The 27,936-nt window shown below is 36.4% G+C and overlaps 1 protein-coding gene across 1 annotated transcript in view; it reads right to left on the bottom strand.

Annotated features, from left to right (window-relative positions):
* CORIN (corin, serine peptidase) overlaps nt 1-27,936 on the bottom strand; it is a 112,183-nt gene that overhangs the window by 21,600 nt on the left and 62,647 nt on the right. The window contains exons 6-16 of the mRNA XM_056489663.1: nt 26,858-26,971; nt 22,382-22,489; nt 20,733-20,843; nt 20,076-20,192; nt 16,740-16,838; nt 12,904-13,135; nt 8,807-8,952; nt 7,989-8,096; nt 4,269-4,382; nt 1,177-1,287; nt 359-488 (exon numbers count right to left, since the gene is read on the bottom strand). Coding sequence (XP_056345638.1) covers nt 359-488; nt 1,177-1,287; nt 4,269-4,382; nt 7,989-8,096; nt 8,807-8,952; nt 12,904-13,135; nt 16,740-16,838; nt 20,076-20,192; nt 20,733-20,843; nt 22,382-22,489; nt 26,858-26,971 — 1,390 coding nt within the window. The remainder of the gene's footprint in view (nt 1-358; nt 489-1,176; nt 1,288-4,268; nt 4,383-7,988; nt 8,097-8,806; nt 8,953-12,903; nt 13,136-16,739; nt 16,839-20,075; nt 20,193-20,732; nt 20,844-22,381; nt 22,490-26,857; nt 26,972-27,936) is intronic.

The following is a 27,936-nucleotide window of genomic DNA, read 5'->3' as shown; positions in this document are numbered from 1 at the left end:
CCGGTATTTCCTAAGTCTGCTTTAATTCTTTAGGAAGAAACAGAGTATTACATTGCCAAAAAATTCTGAGCCTCAGCAATAACTGTAAGTTCAAGTACTGAGACATGGAAAAAAACCAATTTATATTTTCAAAACACTCTTTTAAAAACAATCATGCAATGTTTATAAATTGGTGAAAGTGTCTAGATTTTAGTGAAATTCTGTTCCTGCCATAGTTCACAATATTTTGTTACCCCTTTTCTCTGTGAACCATTTCCACACTAGGTCTAACATTGCAACGATCAATGAAGTTCACATCTAACTCCAGCACTCCAATTGTCCTAAGAAATTCATCGAAGCTACAAACTACTGACCTTACCCTAAACCCATCTGATTGCAGGCCAGATGGCTTAAGTTTTCTTGCCACTCATCAGCACAAACATGGTTATCAGCAGCTGACCTGTGAACAGTCAGGAGCATCAAGGAATTCGTGTTTTTAGACAGTGTAACTGGAAAGAAAAAAGGAAGAAAACTTCAGTATTATTTCAAATAGCTTTATAGATGGAAAACTTAAAATATACAGCTACATTCAAGATTCTTCCAATTTGCTGGCACTTTTCCTAGCTTTACATGCTGAATAGCTACGCAATTTAAAACCAAGGCAAGTATGGTTATCAGAACCTTGCTAAGAGTGAACAGCAAAGGCAAGAGGGTAAGAATAAATCTAAATACTTCTAATTCACCAGCACAGGTTCATATGGCTTGCTGATAGCCTTAATTTTTATAGCCTTAATCTAGTTAGATAATTTAAATAGAAAGACCATCACCACTTCTTCTCTCTTGATCTGTATATGAAAGTTCAGGAACTGCTTTTATCACGTGCAAAAAAGATTCTCAAAAGGTCCTTTCAAATTTCAACATCTTCTTAATCTCTGTCCACAATACTTTCCAGACTACACTCATCATTTACACATTTTCTTGCTATATCACTTTTCTTATCTCTTTGCACTGTGACACTTCACACCGAGCTTTTGCTTTCCCTCTGCTCACTTCCTTGCATGTTTTCCCAACATCACCCCAGTCTTCTCTTTGCTAATAGAGGGAGCACCTCTCCCCCACTGTATTCTGAATTAAATCACCAGTGATTACTCTCATCACCCAAACACCACTCTGAGGCACTGCAGAGCAGAAACTTACCACAGTCCCATTCATCGGAGCTGTCACTACAGTCTGCCTGCCCATCACACCAGAGCTCTCGTGGCACACACTCATGGTTGGCACATTCAAGTTCACTCTCTCCACAAAATGCTGCAAAGACAAAAACATGCTTCCTCTCTGAGAAAGACATGATTAAAGTGAAATTCACATTGAGACAAAAAATTGAGAGGGATGGTGAAGGTAGGTACAGATCAGATTTATGGGAAAAGTAAGTGAGACAGATTAGCAACAAAATTCAGCATGGATGCCACTGATGCAGAAGGTGGCTGCTGCCAGGCAGTGGCAGAGAGCATTGCAATTCAGAGGGAAGGAAGAGTGCTTACAAATGCAAGATCTGTGATTACTTAATATCATTTCTGGTCTTGTTTTATGAAACCTGTCCAAGCCCATCAGAAGGTGTAAGACAAAATATTGTTCCGTGCTTTTTTTGGACAGATCCAAATTTGTTTTGTTCTTGATGGTTTTCAAAAAAATTATTTTACTGCAATGAATATCTATTTCCTCCCATCCATAGCAATTATATAATAATTTTTTAATTTGCCTTTGCTGTGAAAATTATATATTTATAACTCCACTTTGGAGGTAGAGAACTGCTGTACTGATAGACATGTTCCAGTTCACAGCTGGTATCCTTAAATACAGATTTCCAGAGTCTGTTCAGTGTGGGAACCACAAGAGCTTCCCTTTGCAAATGACTTTTGCTTTTCCCCCAACAACCTCCCTTCCAAAAGGCAGGTGTGTAGAAGTGCAGTACCTTCCTCACTAATACACTTCCAGCTTCTATAAACCCCATCATCAGGGAATTCTGAGACCTGGAGGAGGGCAGAGAGGGAGCAGATGCATGGAAGGGAGCTGGATTCATCTGAGCCCATGTTTGGCTGATGTACAGCATTTACACTGCCATACAATCAAATATTTCTTTGCAACACTAATACAAAAGGTGCACTCCACAGTGAAAATCATACAGATTGAGCAGGCAGTGCTGTCTACCCCTGATCTTTCTGGCTCTGGAATAAAGCATACAAAACCAGAAAAAGCACTTTACCACCACCTTCCAAAGAGAACATAATTCAAAAAACTGGAAGCCCTCAACTAGGAAAATTTTGGTGCCATTTTAGAATATTCATGCCAACTCAAAAACAGAGAAGAAGTATACTCTGGTAATTACAAACTGGTTTAACCTTAGCCCTTTGGTAATCCTTTCTCTGTCATGATCTTAATGTGTGATCACAAGTAAATCACTTTAATGCCACCTCATTTCTTTAGATTACAGCTTGGAAGTTAAATGGTATAATCTTTACAATGAAAAGCAGATTAAGGAATGTTTTGTGAGCTTCAGCTTCCCAAAAAGAAGCAAAGTTTGATCTAGTGATACATGCAGGCTGCTGTTCATTTTGGCAAACATATTCATAGGCTTCACACAGCACATTAGATGTGCCTACCATTTTGCTCCTACCAACAGAACTCCAGAGATTCAGGAGCAATTTCTTTTAAATCACAAAATTATATCCAAACATCCCAGCAAAATTGAAAAAATGCCAGGTTTACTCCAAGAATTAAAAAAATTTTGTTTTCAACCAACTTTACCAACCAATGATCCCTCCTTTCTTGTGCAAACTTTCTCCCAGTATGTCTTTTCCACTTCCTTGTCCTGGGAGCATGCCCATGCACCAGGTTTTTTCAAGAGACTAGAATTCTGAGTGCCACTAACATATAAATGAAAGTGGAGCTGCTGACATCTCAGGGCACTCACTCCCAGCAAAGCAGCTGCTGTTTGCAGATGTTCCACCACTTCCCATCCCATTCTCAGATGGGAGCAGTGCAAACAGAAGTGTGGGCAGCCAGCACTTGGACCAGACCTATACTGTGCATAAAGACAGTGTGCCCATGCCACCACTGTACCATAATGTTGGATTCCAGAAACCTGGAATTCTTGAGCTTTCTGTGCTTTCTGGCACTTTTGACCTGAGGCCTTGGAGAAGGCTTCCAAGCTTAAGTGATGGAGTTAAAGTCATGGGTGTGCAGTTAAATTAGAAGAGTGTGATTTTACATGGTGAAGGGTTTTAAATTTGAGGTTTTTATTATATAGTAATAGGTATGGAACAAGATAGAGGATTTTGGGTGGTGTCTCTTTTTGGTGGCCTTCCTCCTTTTTCTTGATGGTTTCAGGTAGTGGTTTCTGGTTGGACAGTTAGTACTGCACTGAGAGTCATGGAAATTTGGTCATTGGGTCAAAAATATAAATAATACAGATGTTAATTGTCTATTGAACTGTTTAGCTTTAAGAGACCTTGTAGCAACCTGGATTTCTCTCCATTTTGCTCACTTCTATCTGGTGGCCAGAAGTGTTGCTGAACTTTTCATACTTTAAATAAAATTTAATAAACAACCAAGCTCAAACACGAGAAAATGAATTTAATTCATGTGTTTTTTAATCCTGGCTCTGAGTGAAAACAAAAAACACTCTGGACAAACCACTAATTAAGTGGTGCAAAACACCACCCTGTTATACTGTAATATGCTTGATGTCTGGATTGTTATCACAGTTTGGATTGTAGAAGAAATCTGTGGAGCCAGCTAGGGAGACAGAATCTAAGAAATGCCAATCAGGAATGAAACTAAACAAAAAGAGAGACATACGACATTTACAAAAAAACAGATCAGCAGTAAAATCACGTAGAAATCAAGGAAAAAATGAGCATTGAGCAGCTATGAGCTATGCTGGTATGGAATGAAGTTGAGGAAACTTGGGAAAAGAAGTAAAAAATCTACATGGAATAAAAGTACAAAGGCACAAGAACAAGGAAGAAGAGAAAATAAAAAAAAGAGAAATAGAGGATGAGAGGGACCAAACAGATAGCAAGGATCCAAGGATGTGAACAACAAAGGACATAAGATAAGCAAAGAGAAAAATAGATGCCATAGAAAAACTGAAAAGGGAACTGAGGGAATGACTAAGTCTTTCTGCCTATAGAAACGTAAAACATTTTTACTTTGATTTATTTTTCACCCTGACAACCCAAAAATGTGACCAGCCTTTTTAGGGAGTAACAAACTGTGTGAGTCCTTACAGCAATTCTTTTCATCCATCATGTCAGGACAGTCTGGGAAACCATCACAGATCATACTGTGTTTGATGCACAGCTTCTTCACAGGACACTCCCAAAGACCCCTTTCTCTACAACCTGCAGGCAGAGAAGCACAGTTCTGAAATACTTGCATGCAATATTGAATCAACAGTTTTCTTCCTTAAAACTCCTGAAACACACAAAATATTTTCACTTGCAATATAAATTTCAGAAGGTACCAAGGACAGTTACTAATGAAGAAATGGAAATAAGATTGGCACAGTGTACACTTTATAAATGCATCTAAATATTATAACACTTCATAAGACTTCAGTGTTTTTAAAATAATAATTGTATTATGATTATATACCATACATATCTACAATGGTTTAGGCATTAGCTCAATTACCTCAAAACCCATACACTACTATTCCTAAATTACATTAACTAGTAATATAAGAACTTTTCTGATCTTTAAGTCTGCAGAAATTCCTTGGACTTTCAAAAGCAAATCCTATAAAGCATGGAATCTCCATGAAACACTGTAGAAATACATACATTTTTTCTGGCAGTGCTGATGCAGAATCTAACACAGAATCACAACAAAAGGTAAAAAAAGAAACTATGTCAAAGTGCCTTGACAGCAAAATTCCTGCTGGTCAGTTAGAGGAAATTAAGACCAGCCCAAGTTTTCTCTTGTTTTACTCCACTTTTTTTTTTTCCATCATCTAATAAAGTATTTTATTGTGATACCAGTTTAAATACTTTGACATACTAATGTCCTGCATGTCTGACACTCTGGTTTTATAGGAAGTCATAAAAATGACGTGTCCTGACTAAAGCAAATTATTTGATCGCATAGTTTTTAATCTAAGGGCAAATTCAATTGATAGCCCTGACATTCACTCATGCAAATAGTTCAAGTATAAATTTAAAATTAGGATTTAAAGCAGCACCTCTCCATGCCTGGACCTGGAACTGTGTATCACCAGTAAGTTACAAAGCAAATGCATTGTTTCCAAGAAATTTTAATTCAGAAGTACATATTTTACAACTATGAACCAGAGAATCCCTACTGGATTACTGGAAAAATCTATTCAGGCTTTAACTGTACCTGAATGTGTGGGTGCTTGATTTTGTTTAAATTTGAAAAATCACCTAAATAAATGTTAAAGTCTGGAAAATAAATAGCCTTAATCTTTCAAACTAATTCCTCACAATCAAATAACTTTCTCAGTATCACCACTTTCCAGGTCTCTTTCTTGACAATATTTGTCGTAACTATTAATGAAAAATTAATCGAAACAAAACAAAATCTCTACTCTGATATCAAACAAGGAATGCCATGTTAGGATCTTGATATGAATATAAAATTTAAAAAGCTTAAACTCCCTATAATTTATGAACCTTGCAATTTTTTAGCAGAGTGTTTACAATTGATTAAATACATGTTTGCCTTTCCTCTTCATCACACATTATAGTGCTACACTGTGATGTATACCAGGAGTCTCCAAAACTAATCTCATAAACAAATACAGAGACAATTCCCTATGAAAAATTCACTTCTTACTGAATTCAGTGTTTTGTTGGTAGAGATCATCTACCATTTGAATTATTTGTATTTCACCCCTAATTATTTTTGTGACATGCATTTTTAATTGTAAATGGCACTAAAGTCCCAGGATTTCACTGCAATTGCATGGCTGAGATGTCCTCTCACAAGGACCACGTGAAAGTGTGGCAGGGATTGCTAACAGGAGACAGTGGGTGCTGAATACAGCTCTGCTCTGCATGGGGAGAGTACATCTCAGTCCCTTTCTAACTTATATTTTTGGCCAGAGTAGCCTAAGCACAAGAAAGCTGTAGCTAGTCTTCTTTAGCCTCCTTCTCCCTGCATTGTAAAGCTGTTCCATGTCTGTAATTTAAAGCACTTCAAGGGTTTCAAATTAAACATTCAGTGTTTTTTAATGTTAGAAAACCAATTTAAAAGGATAAAGCTAATAAAATTTGAGCTATCCATTTACACATGGAAAGATCATTAAGTTTTGATTTTGTCCTGCACACATGGAATATCAATAAGTTGGAGACATTTACTTTTGGAGCTCTACAAGGACTTTTTGTTCTTCAGCAACAGTATAAGCCCTGGTCAATGTAATGTCACTCTGACAGTGGTAATTTCCTAGCTGATACAGCCTTCTGTATTTATAGAAACTGATAAGAATTCTACTGATTGCTTGTGACATTCTGTCTAGACTTTAGAGAAAGAGAGATCCACTTGAGAAATGAATGTTACATATTAGAACAATATTTCATGTTAATGTCTAGGAGAATAAAATTATCCTAAAAGACACATAACAATTAGTTTTCTAAGGAGTTCAAAACTGATGACAACAAAAATATTTGGCAGGGAGGACATTTGAGACAATTGATTCAAAGTAAAGAGATGTCAAACTCTGAAAAAGAGTCACCATGATCATCAGCTCTGACTTTCCTTTATAACCCAAACAAGAGAATGACCTAATATTAAATCATATTTCAGAGGGCATATCCTTTTTTCTTCCTTCCTTTCTTTTTTACAGGGATGGGGGAAGGGAAGGAAAGAAAGAGGAGAGAAATACAAGCATGATCTGGAAACTCCCAGAGACTGAGAATACATCACATATTGGGGATAAATAAACTCTTGGCTACTGCAAACATTAAAATAATCTGCTTTTTAAAAAGAAGCATTCTATAGGCCTGCCAAGATTGAACCTTAACCTAGCTTTAGCTTTCTGGTGATGGATTTTGTTTTATTGTCTCTGAGTAGAAATTCTCTTATTGCCACAGTTTTGTTGTTCACATAAAGCCTGCTTCCCTCTTAACCCATTCTCAATTTAAAAAAAATACACAGTTTGTGCACCTTAACCCTACACTGCTGGAATGTATTACAATCCTTTGCTCATATGCACACCTTTTGTCTAAATCCTTAGTGATGAACAATTATTCTCTTTGCCCCTAGGGATGCCAGGCCTGCATGCAGACTTCCCTGAAGGCTACATCTTAGTCAATTAAGAAATATTTAGAACTCACTTCTCCTTCTGAAACTGTCCTGCCAGCATGCACAGGGATACATAGTGACCAAGAGATTTCTTATTATTTCAGGCTCAATACATCTCCTTAAGTTAAAAGTCAAAAGCATCTACAGTAAAAGTAAACTCAGAAATATATTGGAGAATAAACCTTGTACTTGTAACCTGAGGTTGACCAATCTGAAAAAAACATGCAGGATCCACTTCAGCAACACAATATACCATAATGACATTTTCTGTCTATACATCCTAATGAGAATATTATCATGTATAAGTTTAAAATTGCATTTACAGATTCAAGGTTTAATCTGTCAGGGAGTTACATTTTAGCTAAGTAAAGCCTTCAGCAATGTGAAAGGAATTAAATCTACAGAAATGTTTTAGCTTGATTCTTTAATGAATACTCAAACATCCCAGAGTATGGTTATCAGAATCTAAATGATCAGTTATCATGACTTGTATTAATGCTGATTAAGGATTCTTGCTATAGCATTTTTACTGACATTGTCTTAAAAACCCACAATGCCTTTAAACATACAAAAAAGGTGATTATTCTCTGAACTCTCACGCTACAATTCAAGTAACTGAATGAAAGGTAAAGCCCATTTTCTAACACTGCAGCTACCCTCCATTCCAACTCTTTGTATTTATTTACCGCAGCTGTCCTCGTCACTGTCATCCTCACAGTCAGCTTGGCCATCACATCTTCTGGAGGCCAGCACACACCTCCCAGAGCGGCACTTGAAGTGACTGGGGGAGCATTCTGCCATGACAACAAACAGGGAGATAAAGGGTCATTTTATCCATTAGATAGAAGCTTAATCATGACATGGACACTTATTTATCACAAGGGCTGTTTCAGAAGGGTAAACCACACAGACAGAAAGCTTGTGAGGCTGGAACATATTGCACCAGGAAGGTGATGGAGCAACATTTTGCAGAGCTCTCCCTCACATGCTGCCCTCTGTCAAATGTCACTGCTTTGCCAAATCACTGCCATACCATGTTTAGACCATGGGTATGAATTTCTCACCATTGTGGTGTGTTATGTATTGAAATAAGCAAAAGGAATCCTCAGGAAAAATAAAAAATAAAAAAAAATAAAAAACAATTAAAGAAAAAAAAAGAGACTGACAATTATGTGTCTTTTCAACAAATAAAACCACATATAACTTCCCACTAATTAACTCTTTCACTGCTTCTTCATCTCACAGTACCATTCTGGGACAAAGGAATGGAACAGAGTTGGCAGATTCTTAAGGAACTCTTTCACTGAGTGCTAGCAATTCTCTGAAGCAAGAAGTCCAGCAAAGAACCCGAGAGACTGGCATGGCTGAGTAGGGGAATTCAGTCTGGAATAATTTCCACAGTTTAAATATCATCATTTAAAGAGGAGGTATAAGAAAAGCAAACACCAGTGACTTTGGGAACCCATTTAAATCTTTTATTTGCTGTAATGTGTATTGGAGTTACCTTCTACATCTTCATCTGGTGTTAGACAAGTTTGGTTGTCCGAGTTCTCATCCGGAAACTGAGTGCAGTCTGTATCTTCTGGCCACTGCAGACCTACAATCCCAAGCACAGCCTCACATCGTTCCTTGGACTGTACACACAATGTCCTGAGGAAAAAAAGCAGAATTGCACCAAGCAACTGAATGAGTGCCTTAGAAATTCACAGATACTAGAAGTTAATAACCCTAACCAAAGTTAAAGATGAACATCAAGAAAAAAGATCACAGCTAAGCAGATGTTTTAATATGAAAAAATGCACGTATCAAAGAAAGTTACTACACGTGAAGCATGATTTCAAGGCACTGTTGTGCAGTTATGTTATTAATAGCTACATTATAAATAGATTAATAATGACCAAATGTAACTGCTTACAAACATGCTCTCCTCTGTAAGAGATGGCAGAGAACATTTTTAAAGAATCACTAACTGCTTTCCTTCAGGAAGAAAAAACAACACATTTTGTACTAGTGAAATGCTATCTTTTCTGGTTAGGTTACCTCAGAAGCCACGTGGTTTCAGAAGGAAAAATTATTTAAGTCTGCAAACAAAAGAGTGAAGAACTTCCCAGGGAATTCAATAAAATTAAAACTTTAGGAAAAACAAAGCTCAGACCACCGTGGTCTTGAGGCTGTTGTCAGTTAGAGCAACATAATAACTTCAACATTAATACAGTCCTTCTGCAGCATTTTTTTTTTAAACCATATAAAAGATGGGACTCAGTAAAAATTTGTTCAATCCATTGAGATTGAAAATCAACCATGGTGTCTCTCAAAACATCCACTGTCAAATGCTTCAAAATTACAAAGAAAAACCCCCTAATGTTTAAAACATTTAGCCACTACTTTTGTCTGGGATCCTAGTAGGTTGAAAAATATTCAACCAAAGGATCCCACTGCTGAATTTTTGGGTTTTTTTTTCAATTTCTTTTATGTCACTTTTAATTTGCCTTTATGTAATATGATTATTTACACATCTTTCTTCTAGAGATGGTCCTTTCATGGAAGGCATTTTATTCCACTTATTTTCCTTTAACCTTTCAACAAATAGAACTTTTTTATTTTCTTGCAATTAGCTTGGAAAATACTGTGACCAAAACCAACAAAACAATCCATAGAGGATTAATTATTTTATGCTCTTCTGGGAAAATAATACAGTATTAATCCATGCAGATTTATTTTTCTCTTGAGGAATTAGATGAAGAAGAGGCAATGTTTTTCCACACCAAACAATTCACCACTGGGTTGAGCAACCAGACAAAATGCATTTATGTCAGCCAACCATGTTATGGACTCTCTCTTCCTTTTTAGATCCTCCTCCTTACCAAAAAGGTTCCTGGCACCACTTTATAACCTCAGATTTTGGAATAACAGAATTTTTATTTTCCAATGACAAAAACCAAACCCACAACAAAAATATTATAATATAGCAGAAAGATCCAAGTTGCTTCTGCCCTGTGTTCTCTGCACACTCAGATCTTTGGTCAAAGCTGACCTTTTCCAAGATATTATAATCCATCCAGTTGTCTTTCTGTGGTGAAAGAATTAGAATTTATTTAAACTCCAAAGTAGGCCTGGACTAATATTATTAATGCCTCATCAGAGATGAAGGATAATGTTCAGAAATTGAAAACATACTTGATACATCAATGAACATTATAAATAACAGTAAGTTCAGTCCTTTCCAAAAAATCTCTTACCTGTGTTCTTTACTTTGAATAAAACTTTTTGAAGACTGTTACAGTTAAAAAACAAAAGTATGACAACAAAAGACAACAAAAACCCTTGCAAAACAGGGATAGATGCTTTATCCAGGGGAAGTGGAATTAAAATAATTTAGTTATACCACCTGGAATGAGAAAACACACCCATGTGCTTGTTGTAAAAAAACCTAATGCATGTCTGATAAGTTTATATTATAAAAGATCCAGAATTATAACATTAATGTGCAATTAATGGTTGTAAAGTACACCAAAAAAATGCATTAGCTGAGTTCAATTTCATATTTACAGGAAAAGACAGGTAAAACAATGCATATGTGCTGCTAAGCTCAAGTAATCACTGATACATTTGAACAAGAGGGCAGTTATTCTGAAAGTCAGCAGCAGACTCTCAGAATAGAATTTCTGTGTTGGCAGTGAAATATTTTCTCTTCTCAGAGCTTCATACTGTAAAGGAGGTTTATATTTATACTGAAATATCAAATTTATTTAATTTTTATTGGTATGAGGTTATTTTTGTTTTTATCTCTAAAGCATTTTTAAGTTTTTACATTATATGAGTATCTGAAATTCTTCCTAAAATGTTACTGTTAAGCAGACAGTACAGATCTAGAGGGACCTTCAAAGGTGTCCCTTCCTGATAAAAACAACCTTTATCTCTGTCCTAACATTAAGAGTGAAACAAAAACTATCATAAAAGTAGAGCTTTGAATGTTATGATTTAAAGTTTTATGTCATATACCAATTTGGTCTAAATTGATGTTATCCTGTTTTGAGCAGCAAGTTGGACCAGACGACTTCCAGAGGTTCCTATCAAATTAAATTGTTCTGGGCTTTCTACAAGCTTCCCTTCCTCTGTTTAATACTTTAAATTTGAAGACTATTCAACTGTATCATGACACTTCCTAAAATCTGCTAGCTAGGTACGATAGTAAAGAGCCTATAATTTAACTTACATCACTCTACATTAGAATAAACTAATCTAATTTTTATTTATTATACTTTCTCTAAAAAATCAAACAAACCCTTAATTTTCAAACTAGCAAGTCTGACACAGAGCTTACACAAACCCCTCTGTAACTTTGAAGCTATCCTGTATGCATTATTTTCTTTCCCATTAAGTTCCTACGTGAGAATTTAACAGTAACATAAACTTCTTTGTGGTTCACTTTTACTTTGTACTAAGAAGCACATCAAAGCACTAGACAAAGAAATTTTATCTATTTGCCAACAGTATCACATGTTAAGAAACTTTAGGATGTGCACTGCAATTTTGAGGCATTTTTTTTCAACCAGAAGGTGTTAATTGATCAATACTGTCAAGGTAGGCCCAACAAAGGAGGTAGAAATCCAGAATGAAAGGGGTCTAGCAGCCAGTAGGTCAAAGAGCTCTGCCTATTGGTCATTTGTTAGATCTTCTAACCTGCAACAACTGCTGCTAAGAAAGCCATGAGATCTATAGAACATATTCTCTTTCCAGCAAATACAGGCATAATTTGAAAAAGCACAGTGATGTTACTCAGTAAGGATGGTGGAATAGTTATCCTTGACAAGCAGAAAACCTAAGTTGGCCTGGAATTCAGAATGATGTGGCAGACCTAATTTAGAAAGGTAAACATTCATTAAAATCTCAGGTTTTTTTGAGCATTTGGATAGGGCTTTGCATCAAGTAATGCACCAATGCAAGGAACTATTACAAAATGCTAATGTTCCAAATTAAATTAATTGATTCCATGCTTAAACACCCATTATAGTGGCACAATTCTAATCAAACACACACAAATGGAAAATACTTCATGCAAATCTCACAGCACCCTTCTTGTAACCTGGCTCAACAGTGGAGTGAGCAGGATCACAGTGCACTGGGTGAAAATCTGGCTGCAGGGCTCTGGCAAACAGGGCTCCATCTGGCTGGAGACTGCTCACCTGTGCTGCTCCTCTGGGCTCAATTGCAAGTGAATGTCCTGTTCAGTACATTTATCAATGGTCTGGATGCATCATTACCATTGGTTTAGTGCATCATTAGCAAGTTTGCTGATGATACAAAACCAAGAGATGGTGTTGACTCTCAAGAGAGGAGATGCCTTTGCATTGGGCAATAATTAAGGACATGAAATTTAACAACAGCAAATTCCTGATCCTGCACCTAGGATGGAGTAGCACCAGGCACAAATTGGAGAGCAGCCCTGCAAAGAGGTACCTGGGCATGCTGGTCAGCAGTAGCCTTTTTCTATGGAATTCCAAAACAAAATTTTTACCATTTTCAATGAAAGCATAAAACTGGGAAAAACTGCTATGGGAGACAGTCAAGAATTAAATGAAATATGGTTTAGTGTAGTACCTGCAAGGTGGGATCCGCTGATTTGTGTGGGGGTCACATTTTGGTACTAAGATTGTACAGGCAAAAAACATCAGGTACTTGTAGCAGTTGGTCTGAACCAAAGCTGGGAAAAGGGAAGACTCCCAACTGATAGAGGCTTCCTTCTGTGTCCTGTGGCCCAGGTAGTTTGGGTAATAAGTATAGTTGTAAGGCAAGTTCATACAAAGTTCCAGAGTAATTGGTTCACACTGACCTTTCACAGAGAGAAAACAAACAGAACAACAAATGGTGTGAGATTAAATTAAATACAGAAGAAATAATTCCATACTTACTTAACAAATTTATCAGTCAGGGGATATCCTCTCAGGCTTGAGAAACTGCAAGTTCCAGAGCTAGAGATCCCTTATGCATACCAGTAAAGGTGGGTTTGAATTCTGCCTGTCTCATAACCCATTAAGGTACTTCTTATTTCCTTATTAATAGTCACTAACTTTCTGAGTAACATCTTAACTTTAAGGTGATACAATAAACCATTCTTAAACCAGTACAGTGTGGACTGTACAGCAACACATTTCCCACTGGTGTGTATCTACTATGCTACCATGGCACACCTCACACTGACAGGGCAATAGCCAAAATTAAGAAGACAGAAATCATCCCACACTTTGGGTTGGGAAGGATTTCAGGAGGTCTCCAATGCCCTGATCAAAGCAGGCAGCTCTGAGGACAGATCAGCTTTCTCAAGGCTTTAGATAGTCAGTAAAAATCTCTAGTGACAGAGATTGCACAATTTCTCTGTACAGAAAACAGAAGCCAGGGTTTGCTTTTAATTTTTTTTCCTTGTTTACCAAGATCTGCAGGAGGGGACAATTAGGTTATGTATTGCACAAGCATTGAACAAGAGACAGACTGCATGCTAATAATTTAATTTGGATAAGACATAGCTCATAACAAATGAGAATGATAAGCAAAGACAATACAGATGCAACAGCTACAAGTCCATATGATTATATGTATTACAGCTACATACAAAAATCTTCCAAGTTTTGGGAGTTCATCACAACAAATTTTGAACTAGCCAAGTATTTTGAGTTTTAAAAAATTGTATAGCTTTTGTATTTCTTTTCACACTGGGATTCAGAAATATTTATTTTCCAATTTTCCACTGTAACAGAAAACTATTCAGAATTTCTCTTCAATTCAGACTGAAATTCAACCTTTTATTTAATAATGAGATGACTGTGAAATTACCTAAACTTATTTACTCTGGATATATTGCGAAAGTTTTCCACAAAAACTGTATACCATTCAAAAGTTTAAAAATGCATATATTTGCCTCTTCTGGAAGCAAACATACTTTAATATGATTAACATTCTCTGCCAGCCAGTTGCTAGCATCAGTTGCTAGTACAGTGTGACAACTGTGTCATCCCATAGCTGTATCTTTGAGAGAAGTTGGAAGAAGATCCAACAGTCAATTATGCAGCTAATCAACAAAGCTGGGCACTCTTTCTTAGTCTGGCATTTGGTGTTAGAACTTTTTTTATTATTTGCCCCCTATCTGATGATCACAAAGCTCATTCCTCGCAGCTAAATCCTGGCATACTATCAATACTGAACTATTCCTGTTGTCTCAAGCCACTCAGGGGTATCCAAGGTTAAATGATTTTAACAATTCTCCTCACATTACTGCCATTTCCTTTCTTTCATGATAAACCATCCCTTGTCCTTCCACACTTTTGCCTGAGATGCCCAGATCAGTTTGGGATCATCTTTTGATTTTGGCCAGTAAACATCTTTCTTTGATGCCTACAGAACTTTGATATTAATCAATATTTCAGGATGAATACAAAAGTACATACAATATTCTAAGTGTTTGTACGATATTATTCAAGATTAAAGGGTTGAAATGCACATATAACATTCTCTTTTATTGTGCCTCATATTTATAGAGGTTCTAGTGAATTCTGAAAGAAAATCTAGTCCATTGAAATGCCACTGGAGGATAGCTCTTTGGATGTTTTCAATATGATTATAATTTTCACACTGTGTTTAGAAAGCTTCTATTAGATTATGTGCAAATGTGTCACCATAGGTTTGAATATAATAACGTCGACTCGCTCAAACAATTCCCAATAATCCAGAGAGTAATAAACAGAACATATGCTCCAGAGGAACATCTGACTCATTTTGAGCAACCCAAATGCTAGTCCTCCCTTCTGAGTCTGTCCTACAGCTTAAGAGGTCCTGCTATTCCCTTATTTATAATACATGTGAGTACGACCGAATGAGTGGGGAACAAGGAATAAAATTTATTGCATCTTTTATCCTGAATTTAAAAAAAAAACAAAAAAAACCAAAAAAAAAACAAAAAAAAAACAAAAAAAAACCCCAAGCCAACAAAAAAAAATCCCACAAACCAAGACATTACCTTATAGACTATGCCTGGATTTAGTATCTTCCTGTGTTTATTATTAAATTGCTCTATCCATTGGAGTCTCTGCAACCACTCTGGGCAATCTGTGTCCAGTCACACTTACAGTAAAAGAAGTGCTTATTGTCAGAGCTTCATTCTAGAAACTGGTTATCCTTTCTCTTTTGCCTTCACTCACAGTCAGGATTGAATGCTCAAAAGACAGATTTCTTGATCGGACTTGGTTGTTTATTAAATCTTATCTAAAGTACAGAGAATTCTTCAGCACTTCTAGCTATCAAGCCAAAAGTGAGAAAATGGAGGTGAATCTTGCTAGTTACAAGGTCTTTTAAAGGCTAAATATCCAATTAAAAGCTAACTTCTATATTATATTACTTATATTATATTATATTCTATATTATATATACTTTTGACCCAACAATGAAACACCTGTGACCCGCCCTGTGGTACTAACTATCCAATCCAAAAATTACTACCTGAAATCATGAAGAAGAAGGAACAAGAAGGAAGAAAGAGACAATGCTCAAGAACCTCCATCGTGTCCCATACCCATTACTATATTCTAAAACCCAAATTCCAAACCCTTTCACCATGTGAAATTACACACTTCTATTCTAACTACACACCAGCGATTCTAACTCCATCACTCAAATTTGGAAGCCCTCTCTAAGGCCTCAGCAAAAGCAGTACTCTTTTGAGTGTCAGTGTCAGAAAGCACAGAAACTTAAAAACTCCCAGGCTTCAGGGTTTCAACACTTTATTGTGCTCCTGTGTTTCATTTTGTGCCAATTGCATCTGATGCTGTTAGTGAGCCCTGTCTTCTTTACACCCTCACTTCAGACATCCATTCTGTTGTTGTATGTTGTAAATACATTATAATACCAGCCCAAACTCATCTGATATTATCACATTTGGCAAATGACCATCATATTCAATACTGGGAAATGTGGCCTATGCTTTGGAATTTTTAACCAGAAACTGGAATTTTTCATGAGAATTCTCATGTCTTACCAAAGACGTAATAACTATGGTCAAAATACGAACAACAAAAATAATATGGAAAAAAGACAATAGTACTTCCAGATGTTATGCAAGAAAAATCTCTCCCAAACTGTCTTGCTGTTCCCTTGTGTACAAACAATTAAATATTCACTGGACTAGAAAAGGACAAAGCAAGATGATCCAGAAGACTAGTTCAGACTACGTGTTACTCCTGCTAGGTACAGGCACATGCACATCGTATTTTGAGGAAACATCTTCACTAAAAAGCTCTTGGGTTTCTCATAATATGGCATAGGAACATTGCTTTACGTGCACATTAGCTAGAAAATTAAAGTAATACTTACTGTGTTCTACCCTGCAACCTCATTATAATCTAAAACACCCTAAAAGAGCAACAGAATGAAGCACGTGACCTACTTACTGCAGTTTGCCTGGCTGTTTCTCATCTCACAGGGAGAAGCTCCACAGGGATCAGGGCAGGAAGAGCACCTCTGGTCTCCCTCCTGACAGAGGGTTTGATCTGAGGGAAACAGAAATGTACTTTTCAAATTATTTACCTGACTAGTAATGGACTGCAGTGCAATGAGAAAGTACAGTGGTTTTGTTTACATATAAATTAAGTATTTTCTTTACATAGTTCAGTAAGTACCCAACAGCATTTCAAGTGCAGTAAGGAAGAAAAGTGGGAAACACTGTCCAGTTGTCACTTTTCTTAGCCCTCTGTTTAATATAAAAAATTATATCCCAGTTTCTGAATGAGAGGCATGGACCTCTGAAAGACATTTACCATGCAGAATATGACAAGTCATGCAAATCGTATTTAAAAAAGAACAGTAGGTCACAGCTGAAAGAGAACACTGTCTGGGAATTATTCTTCAATGCCATTCAGTTGATCTGCTTCTCATTTTATTTTTTGTTCCAGCTGACAAAAGACATCCTGAAGAAAGGTCAGAGATGAAGTGCAATTTTCCTCCTTTGGTTAAATAACACAACAAAAAGAAATGCAAAAATGCTATGGTTCTAATTATGGACTTCAGAATAAATAAAACCAGCACTTCATCAGAAGCTTCTGAACTACTTGGGTAGTTACTTTATCTGACAAATCCCTGGACTTCTCTCTCTCATAGTTGTGATAGCTCCTTTCCAAACCATTGAATTCTCTCTTCCATGTGCAAAATCAGTCATTTGGTTTACTATTCTGTAAGGAAAGACTAAACATATGGTGTTTATCATCTTACCCTGCTTCAAATAGCTTATTGCCCTGATTGCTTAGTGTTTGTACTGCCCATGAACATTAATCATTCATGCCTCCACTGGACATACAGAAGGTGCTGAAGATCTAGTTTCAATAACCTTGACAACAATCTTGTCTAAAGGAACTGATGATTAAGTCATATCTATCACAATTACGTGGATTTATGTGTTATATAACATTCATACATGTTATATATTGAAGTAATAGAGGTAATTTTTTTCTATAGCAATTGACCATCTTATTTTACAGCTGCATCTGATTGCAAAATGGAACTTGAAAGGCGAGAAAAGTCTTTTGACTTCTAAAGCTATTCCATATATTTACATTAAAATTATTTTATAGTCTGCTCCAACTCCTTCCTATCCTTTAAAAATTCCTGTGCTACAATGTAGATTCTTTTGATCCTACCACAAATAATGCTGAATTTCTACAAACAACTGTACACTATCCTTTGAAGAGATCACAAAAACAGTGGTGAGTACGTCTATATTATATTGCTATTGTCACAAAATAAATGAGAGAAATACTCACAAATAGATGTCATACCTTAAATTTCCTTAAGGCAGGTAGTGAAGGAGATCACTTTTTTCATCCAGATAGAGATGAAGCTATGGTCATTTGTAGTCTCTGAATGCATATACTTCCACTAGGACACAAGATCCCTCCATCTTTTTATAGGCAAGGGGAAGTCACTACATCTTGACCTCAAATTGCTAAGCTGATTTCATACAATTACTGTATTTGTAACAAAACCAGTACTCCAGACTGCATTAGCTCTAACTTCACTGACTCTGACAGACATATCCAAATTTTTAGAATTTTTTTTGTAGTGCAGAAAAGCCTTTGTAATAAGTGAATGTCCTACTACATTTTTTTTGCAGTTGCTGGAAGCAACAAAATGTGTAAGAAATACAGTAGTAAGTTACAAACAAGAATTCTGCCTTCCTTTTACATGGAAGCAACAGAAGATGAATGAAATCTAAACTCTGCCAACATATTCCCATTCACATTAGGATGGATGGGATATAGTTGCCTAAAGAAATAATTTTTCTCTACTCAATACTGAAAAATACTGGATAGAACTTTTGCACATTGGAGAATTAGTAATTAAAACTAGGAAAATGTTTATATTTAAAATCTCTGCTGTTTAATGCCAAGCAGAAAGATCTTTTATCATGTAGTGAGATCACTGAATACATAATCACCCCATACTACTGCTTGAATATTTTAACCTGTATCTATTCACCATATTAAAAAAAAAAAAAAAAAAAAAAAATTTAACCATTGCTTCAACATCAAAAGGGAAAAAAGAGGCAGTGAAAACAAAATACACCACTGACCTCTAGCCCACATCATTCAAGAGAAATGGAGGATAAAAAAATTCATAGAATAAAACAGAGATTGGACATCAAGAAAGAAGAATAAAAGGTGAATATTTTATGAGTGCACAGTCTGAACTGTGGTCAAAACTTGTTTTGGGTTTTTGGATTGCCACAGTCAGAACTAGAAGATATTTCATGCAAGAACTTTTTTATCATGTCAACATTAAAAGTGAAGAAAAAGAACAAAAATTTCTGTGTTTCAGCTTCTCAGGTATTTTTTTCGAATGAAGGTATTTAAATTGGAGTAGGAAGATCCCAAGAACTTTCTATGAAAAGGAGGGACTGAGTAACATGCTTATGAAAGGATTTCTTTTAAATTGGTTTCCTAAAGAAATGAGGCTTAGATAATCACACTGTGTATCTATTTTATAATAACAGGTCCTTTCTACTCTAAAACTATTAAATAGCCTGTCCTATTACCACTATATTTGCCAGCACTAACTTTCTGCATAAGGTTAACTATTTTCTTTAAAATAAGATTAATTTAAAACAGACATTAATAATTCTTGCATTGAAGGAAAGGCTCCAATCTAACCTATACCTTACCAGAAAAAGATAATTACATGTGAAAAATACCTTCAAATTTTGAAACCATCATAATATGACAACATTGCTTTCTGAGTGTCTTTGGGAAACCATGATCTGAAGCTCAAGACATTGCTTAGTTTCCTCTTCTCTCACAGAGTCCATTACAACATACTATCAAGTAGCTGTGAAAACTTATGTTCTCATATATTTTCCCTTAGTCACACTAAATAATTAGTTTACTTATGAAAACATTCTTTTTCTGATTCCCAAGTATTTTAGTGAGAAAATTCCTCCTCAAATGACACCAATTCCTGTAATAGTACATTCTCATTGCTCCAAACAATGTATTGCAAGTAACAGCTGACCACATCAGATAACTAAACACTGTGCTAAATATCACCCCCACTTCTTCATCTTTTTTAATATTTTTAAGTATTAAAAGAAGTCTTCTTTTTCTGTGTGAAAGCACACACCAAACAGCCTTAGCAAAGGTTATTTGAAAAGTAAAGAAAGTAATGCCAGACAGCTTTTGCTAAAGACCCTGTGGAGCATGAGTCAATGGTAGGTTTAGTAAGAAGAGTAAAATCCTTACTTTCACTGCAGTTTTCTTCATCACTTCCATCTTTACAATCATTATCTCCATCACACTGGAATGCACTAGGAATGCACTGCCCATTTCTGCACTCCACCAGACCTTGACTGTGACATGCTACAGAGAAAAAAACATTAAAATTCTGCTCAATGTAGCATAGTGAAGCTCTGCATTATGTTTGAACATAATACTGAGGTTATTTTGGGAGGAGCTGATAACACTGCTCAGCACTGGAGACCATGAGGCATTTTTCATTGTATTGGAAATTTTTCAATAACTACAGCTGTGCTGATCTTTTCCTACAGAGACTGAAGCTACAAATGTCAGGTATTAGCAACAGGCAGAGATGAAATCTTTGCTTCCCCAAGGAAAAAAATGCAAATCATTTTTACTCATATAGTGGAAACATTACAATTAACAAAAAGCTAATTCTGTAATTAACAAGAAACTCTAACACAAAGCAATGCTTTATTTCTCAACAAACACAATAAATGTTTAATTTGCTGTTGCTGTCTACTGAAAACAGACATTTGTCAAGTGTGAACTTCTGAAATAAAATAAGTTTTGCCTTACAAGTGAGTACACTAGTTATCTTACTATTTTTTTTTCCTTTCAGTTTTCAAAGAGAGAAAAAATTTAGAGGTTAAGGGAACTTACAGCAATTGATCTCATCTGATTTGTCTATACAGTCATGGTCACCATCACATACCCAATCAGCTGTTATACATCTCCCCTCTCCACACTGGTGGTGTGTCACTGGATTACAATCTACATAAAATGCAAATTTGAAGGACAAAAAAAGGATAGTAAGTTACCATTTGTATATTTTATATTACTGATCAATTTTTCTATGCTTATTATCTAATCTTCTTAATAATGAGCCATTCTACATTAATAAATAAAAATTTTTTTGTATCTGCAGACTTTTTGCAGATGGTAGTTACATATATTCTTAATTGTATTTTCTGTATAGTGATGCACTCATTCCTTCTCTCAGGTGCACAGCTGTGACTATTGTAAATAAACAAGTTTCCAAGATTTGTTAAGCACATTAGAAGATCTAGCTTACCATTTCAGGGAATGATTTTCAGTTAGCCAATATTTTCAGCAACCATCAGAGAAAATAATTTCCTTCATTAATCTTTTTACTAAGACATTTAAAAAATGTTTCTCAACTTCCAAAACTATATTTTTCTTGTATGTACTTGGAATTTTCTATAAGAATTATCTACAAAGACTTTATTCCAATTGTCACCTTACTTCTTCTACCTGAATGCACAAAGAAGAGCATCCTGTTGACCACACTGACTACATCAAAATAAATAAAGAGAATAGACACAGTCCAGTCCTCCAAATCCTCCATGAAAACCAATTACAACATGAACAAAAATTTAGATTTTAAAAACTGTATAGAAAAAAAACTATGTCAAGGCAGGAAAGATAGGAGACAGATTGATATAGAAAAACTTAATCATTTTTAAACAAAGATTATTTATGAAAAAACCCCACTAAACAACCAAAACTGACATGAAAATATTGAAAGATCTTGGAGTGTACTTAATTTGGAGAAGAAATATTAAAAAAACTCAGAAAAAAAGTGCCTTGATTTTCTTATTTTTATTCTTTGTGTTCTTCCTTAAAAATGCAAAAGGAAAAAAGTGAAAAATAATATTTTAACTGTAAAAGAATTATCTTGGAAAACTTAATTTTTTCTCAGGTGTAGTAATGGGACCAAAAGTTAGTACAAATAAGGCTTTCCAAATTCCCCAATATTTACATGTTAAGATCATTCTTTTTTAATGGCAAAAGTTTAGTCTTTCTAATTTCAAGTGTAGGTAGATATATATAGTAGATAGGTAAGTATCATGAGTCAGAACATGCAAAGTTGAATGACAAGAGAATTTGAAACAAACAGAATTTGATAACCAAAACATATGACTTCACTTTCTATCTCATGTAAAAAAAATTCAGCTATAAAACTGCTGGCACCATGTGTGTACCCTCATATAGTTTGCTTTACTCTCAGTTAAATCCAGTCCAGCTAGCAAGGAAGCATCTTTTGGAATTAATTTAATGCAAATTGAAAATAGCAGGATTTATTTAAAATACCAAACCCTTCAATATTTGGATTGATCCAGAACTCTCCTCTAAATCTTTTCAAATTCCATATAGGATCTGTGCTGTTTCCACTTTATTCAAATACAGAGCAGGGTATATTATTCTTTCAGTAGTTCAAGGAAAAAGATTACTGTCTTAGGCAGTCCTGGTATCTTAAAGACTTTAGAAAAGCACATAACTTTCATTACCACAATTTTGTTCATCACTAAGGTCTCCACAGTCATCGTATCCATCACAAACAAAGGTATAATTGAGGCATTTTCCCGTGTCACAACGAAATACATCATTACTGCAGTCTACAAAACAAAGCATGTAAAATGTTAAAGTTGCATTGCAACATCCATTCATATAAACTATGAACACTGGAATGTCCTGGCTACACACAAGATTGGTTAAAGACCTTACAGCTTACAGGTCTGCATTAATACTGGTGTGTACCAGTTTATGAGAAATTAATTTGGAAGAACATGAAAAATCATTTTTAGAAATTTTTGCCCTCTCCCCACTAGCTGTTTTTTTTATCAATACCATAAGGAGAGAGTGCTCTGGTTGCACATAGGGACCTAAACGTTTAATTAATTTATACAGATAAAGTTCTCAATAAATGTTGTAGGCTTCCCCACTGTAGATTACTAGGATAATCCTGAATACCTGATGTGGCTATTATGTGGACATGAAGATTTCAACAGCAAAATCAAGATCCCCAGACCCTGCTTTTGAGCCTGCCTTTGATCTCATAATGGTTTCAAATGAGCTTTAACACAGTTTGGAGCTCAGATTTGTCCTGGTGCCTTCTCATCAAGGAATTCTTACTGTTAAACCCTATGTGGATTTAACCTTTTTTTCATGACTGGATGCATCAGTAAAGCTTGCCAGATATTCTCTGAGAATAACCATAATACTTGAATCATATCAGCTTCAATAAAAACATGGAATCTTTGTTGTAGTTAAGTGGGTTGAAGAGAAAGTATGGCTTGTGGTATCTGGTCCCATCAGTAATAACTTTTGATTTCAATCTCACAGCTAGGAAGTGGGTAACTCAGCTTCACTGTCTTCTAGACTTTTCCTTGACCTCTAGCTTTTCAGGGAGAAGCCATGATATAGAACAGCTGGGTGGACAATCCTTCCTTCTTCTTGAAGCCATGCCACTGGAGCCAAGGAAGTCTTTTGTGCCTGTTCTTACCGGCATATGTGGGTATTTTAAATTAGTTCTTCCCTGGAAAACAGAGAGAGCTGGAAAAGCAGGGACTGGAACAAAAAAAAAGGGCCTCCTTTCTTCTGAGAGATCAACCACAAAACAACAGAACAATGCTACCACTTCCTTCTCTCCTCCTGGCATGTGATTCCTATGTTCATGATGGCACAGTGGTTCCACTCTGAAAGCAGGGTGTCCTTCTAAAGACAATACACACTGAAAGGTGCAGAACTCTGAGAAGGTGCAGTGGGGGTTTTACCCCTTCAATGTGTTCCCATAGCACAGGACAGACATCAACAGGATTTATAGGATAATACAAAGGAAATGCTTCAGGATATGAAGTAAAATAATATGGCTGAGCCATGAGCTACATACTCAATAGTTAATTTAGCTTCAGAAAGAATCGTTATTCATAAAACAGGAATAACAAAAACCCCATGCTAAATGAAAATAAATTTAAGTTCTTGCTTCCTGTGAGCAGACCAACACCCAGCTGAGAGTAAATTCTAAACATTACTTGTTTTGAATATGCAGCAGCATGAAGTACTCTGGAAACCTTTAATCTTATTGATCAGTTTGTAACTCTGACAGTTTCTATGCTTCTTCCACTGCTCCTCCTGCAAATAAAACAAAACTGCCTTTTTCTATGTTATTTCCCCTGGATAATTATACTGTTTAATTTCCAGTCATACCCCCATTCCTGTTTCCATTCTAAAGCTCCTGCAGCGTCCTTTAGGGTAAGCAACTCCCAGGCCCATAGAGACAGGGTAAACAAAAAGAATAAAAACTTCCTTACAGGGAAGTAAGATTCACTTGACAAAAATCTAACAGCCTTAATATGTATTTTCTTCAAAATATTGGCAATAATGTATTGTGTAGATAGTTGGTTACTCTGTTAAGTAAGATGGGCACTTGGCAGCTGCCACTTTTAAGAAGCTCAACTTAAATTTTATAAACGATGGGGAAATCCCCATTTTCACAAAATTAAATACAAAATCCTGTTCTATACTCCACTAAACACAAACGAAGCCTGGTGAATCTTTTGCATTCAACAACTTGACCCTCAGATAAGCTCAGCTGGTTAAAGCATGGTGCTAATAAAGCCAAGGTGGCAGGTTTGGTCCCTGTATTGGTCCAGAAGGACCTGCAGCACTTGGGTCCAGGCAAACCCCCACAACATCCTACTCTCTAAATTGGAGAGGGATGGATTTCATGGGTGGACTGTTTGCTGGATAAGGAATCAGCTGGATGATCATATTCCAAGGGTGTATAGCTCCGAATCCCAAAGAACATCAGTGACCAGTGGTGTCCCTCAGGGCTCTGCACTGGGACCAGTATAATTCAATGTCTTCATAAATAACACAGATTAAGGGATCCAGCATAGCCTCAGCAAAGCTGCAGATGAGATGGGGAGATGGATGTCAAGCTGAGTGGTGTGGTTGACACACCTGAAGGGCAGGAGGCCATACAGAGGCACCTGGGCAAGCTCAAGGGTGCACGGGACTCTTGTGGTCTAACAAGAACAGGTACAGGGTGCTGCACCTGGGTCAGGGCAAACCCTGGTATCAACACAGGTTGGGGAATGAATGGATTGAAAGCAGCCCTGCCAAGAAAAACTTGGGGGAGCTGGTAGATGAACAGCTAGACATGACCCAGCAATGGCACTTGCAGCCCAGAGAAGCCAAGTGTATCCTGGGCTGCTTGAGAAGCAGCATGGCCAGAGGGCTGAGGAAGGTGACTCTGTCCCTCTGCTCTGCTCTGGTGAAAGCCCACCTGCAGTGCTGCACCCAGCTCTAGCTCCCACAGCACAGGACAGGCAGGGACCTGCTGGAAGACATCCAGACAAGGCTACAAAAATAATCTTAGGGATGAAACAGCTCTCCTTTGAAGAAAGGCTGAGTGAGTTGGGGATGTTTCTCCTGGAGAAAGAGTGGCCTATCAGCACTTTAGGGATGCTTATAAGAAAGATGGGGAGAGATTTTAGCTGGGCTTGTTCTTAAAGGATGAAGAGTAATAGTTTTAAAAGAGGGTACTTTTAGACTAGACATAAAGAATAAATATTTCACAATGAGAATGGTGAAACACTGAAACAGGTTACCCAGAGAAATGGTAGACACCCCATTCCTGGAAATATTCAAAGTCAGGTTGGATGGGAGTCTGAGCAACCTATTCTATAATATAATGACATGACTTGAGACCTTGAGAGGAGCAAGGACTGCAAGAAACACAGCCTCTTTTATCAGACAAGCTTCAGGCAAACAGGTCTTCCTTCAGCTTTGCTCTTTCTGCTGTGCAATTCAGGAAAGTCTTATTTGACCTCCACACCCTCTCCTCAGCTCCTACCAAGCATCCTAATGAAATACATTCTCTGCATATAAACCCTGCATCATTCAACAGACCTTTCAAAGGTAACTTTAGGTCATTAAATTTATGCTTGTTTTTTCAAGACATGTCATATATTTATTCTTCTACAACTAATTTCTTCTTTTCCCATTTCTAATAGAACTTGAGAGCCATAGTTCATAGGCATTTTTAAATTTTTGAGCTAACTTTAAATCTAAAGCTGATGCTGACAGGAAAAATCAGAAAATAAAAACACACAATACTTTTTATATAATAGACATTATCTCAATCTCCATTAAATGAATTGTAGGCTATTAAAGGAAAAGCAAACTCTAGCCTTATCCATATTGAGACCAGGAGGAAATTGCTGTCCTCATTTATTCCTTGGAGTATCCCAGATAAAATCTAACAACAACATCCTTAAAAGCAGCTTTGTGAGTCTTGGAATGCTCAAGCTCTTAAATCACTAATAGGAACTAATCTTTTGAGTTGAGTATAAACTGCACAGTCTGACATTTTTCAAAGTCTGAATGAGAAATACTGTTTCATGGCATCATGTTCTACTACAGTTCCTATTTAGTAATTTTCCCACATTTTCCTCTCTTCTTTTTCTTCATGCACTACCACAGACAAAAAAAAAAAAAAAAAAAAAAAACATTAAGCTATCACATATGTACATTCTACTGCAGCACATACTGCGATTAATTTAAATAAATCACTTCCAGGTTGAAACTAAGAGAACTTTCTAAACAGATGGTCTTGCATCTACTTGAAAATCAATGCCAAGCACCAGGATAGAGATACAACTAACAGTATTCAGCTGATTATCAGAAGTGCTCCTTTCTGATGCAAAACCCCAAAAAACAAACAACCAAATATTTCTTATTTCCACGTAGCTTTTTGCAGAATATCTGCCTCAAGGCATAAAATTTGATAGATCAAAAGCACATGCTGTGTCCTGAGTGAGCAAAGCCAAGCACAGTCCACAGCAACTGACAGAATCCAAATGTCAATACATGCAAACACTATGCAAAGCTCTTTTGTGCCAGTAGCCTGCTTCAGTTTCCAGGTTTCCCTGAATGGATTCAGTACTCCAGCAGAACACTGCAAGGTTTAAGAAACTTACTACAATGGACCTCATCACTCCAATCATCACAGTCGTTGTAGCCATTACACTGCAGTTTCCCTGGGATGCAGATCCCACTGGCACACAAGAAACTCTCCTCTCCTCCACACAGCACTGTAAGAGAGCAGAAAAGACAGAATATGGAGAAAAATCATTAGCATCAACACTACAAAGTTAGTGCTACTGGAGCCTTACAAATATTAAACTGATATTCAGTATTTCCCACAGAGATTGAAATATATTTTCCAATCTGGAAAACATTAGGATAGCTCTTAGAGGAACATCACTTAATGCAAGAAGGTCAAGAGGAAAACCTAAAAGAAAAAAAAAATCTCAACTTCTGAGATAGAACAAAGCCATTTGAAACTTCTATCAGTGAATGATCCATTTTAAAAGACCTCAACAGGCAGTCAGGAAAAAGCTATTACATCTGTTTAATCTGCCCATGTAAGTGCTCATCTGGAATACGTCTACAAAAAATATAACAATTTCTGCTTAAGACTGGCTTTACTGTATAGCCCTTTGGCATTCTTCACTGTTTGCCAAAATGATAGGTACACAGTGGATGATGTGAGGTACCACTTAGCACTGGACATGCTTTTTCAGTGTTTTTCAAAAGTGACAAATAGCTCCAGCTTTCACTGGCTGCACATTCAATGGTTTATCTAGATTTTTCATTTTAGTTGTGGTTCTAGAATAGCAGTCCTTTCTATCACATTATGGCAATGTCTATACACACTCTCAGCACCTTCATTATTAGTTTCAAATTTTGTCAGCAGAAGATTATTTTTTTCAACATACTCACATCCTTTTCTAAACCGCACTATTATTTTATCATCCCCAAGAAGCAGGGTAAACTTAGTTAACTGAAACACACACTCCTTATGGAAAATTTGTTTGTAATAAAAACTTAGGAATAATTTCAAAACATTTCCTATGACATTCCCAGGTGTACTGCCCACTTGGACAGCAAATAATTTTGATTTTGCAATACAAACATTATTTTCTAGTTGTGTAAAGAGGACATGGTTATTGCATTGAAAGCTGCTTATGCAATGTATTTTAAAGGAGGATTTTCT

Source organism: Oenanthe melanoleuca, chromosome 4, assembly GCF_029582105.1.
Source record: "Oenanthe melanoleuca isolate GR-GAL-2019-014 chromosome 4, OMel1.0, whole genome shotgun sequence".
Taxonomy (NCBI): Eukaryota; Metazoa; Chordata; class Aves; order Passeriformes; family Muscicapidae; genus Oenanthe; species Oenanthe melanoleuca.
This window is presented reverse-complemented; position numbering and strand designations above follow the sequence as displayed.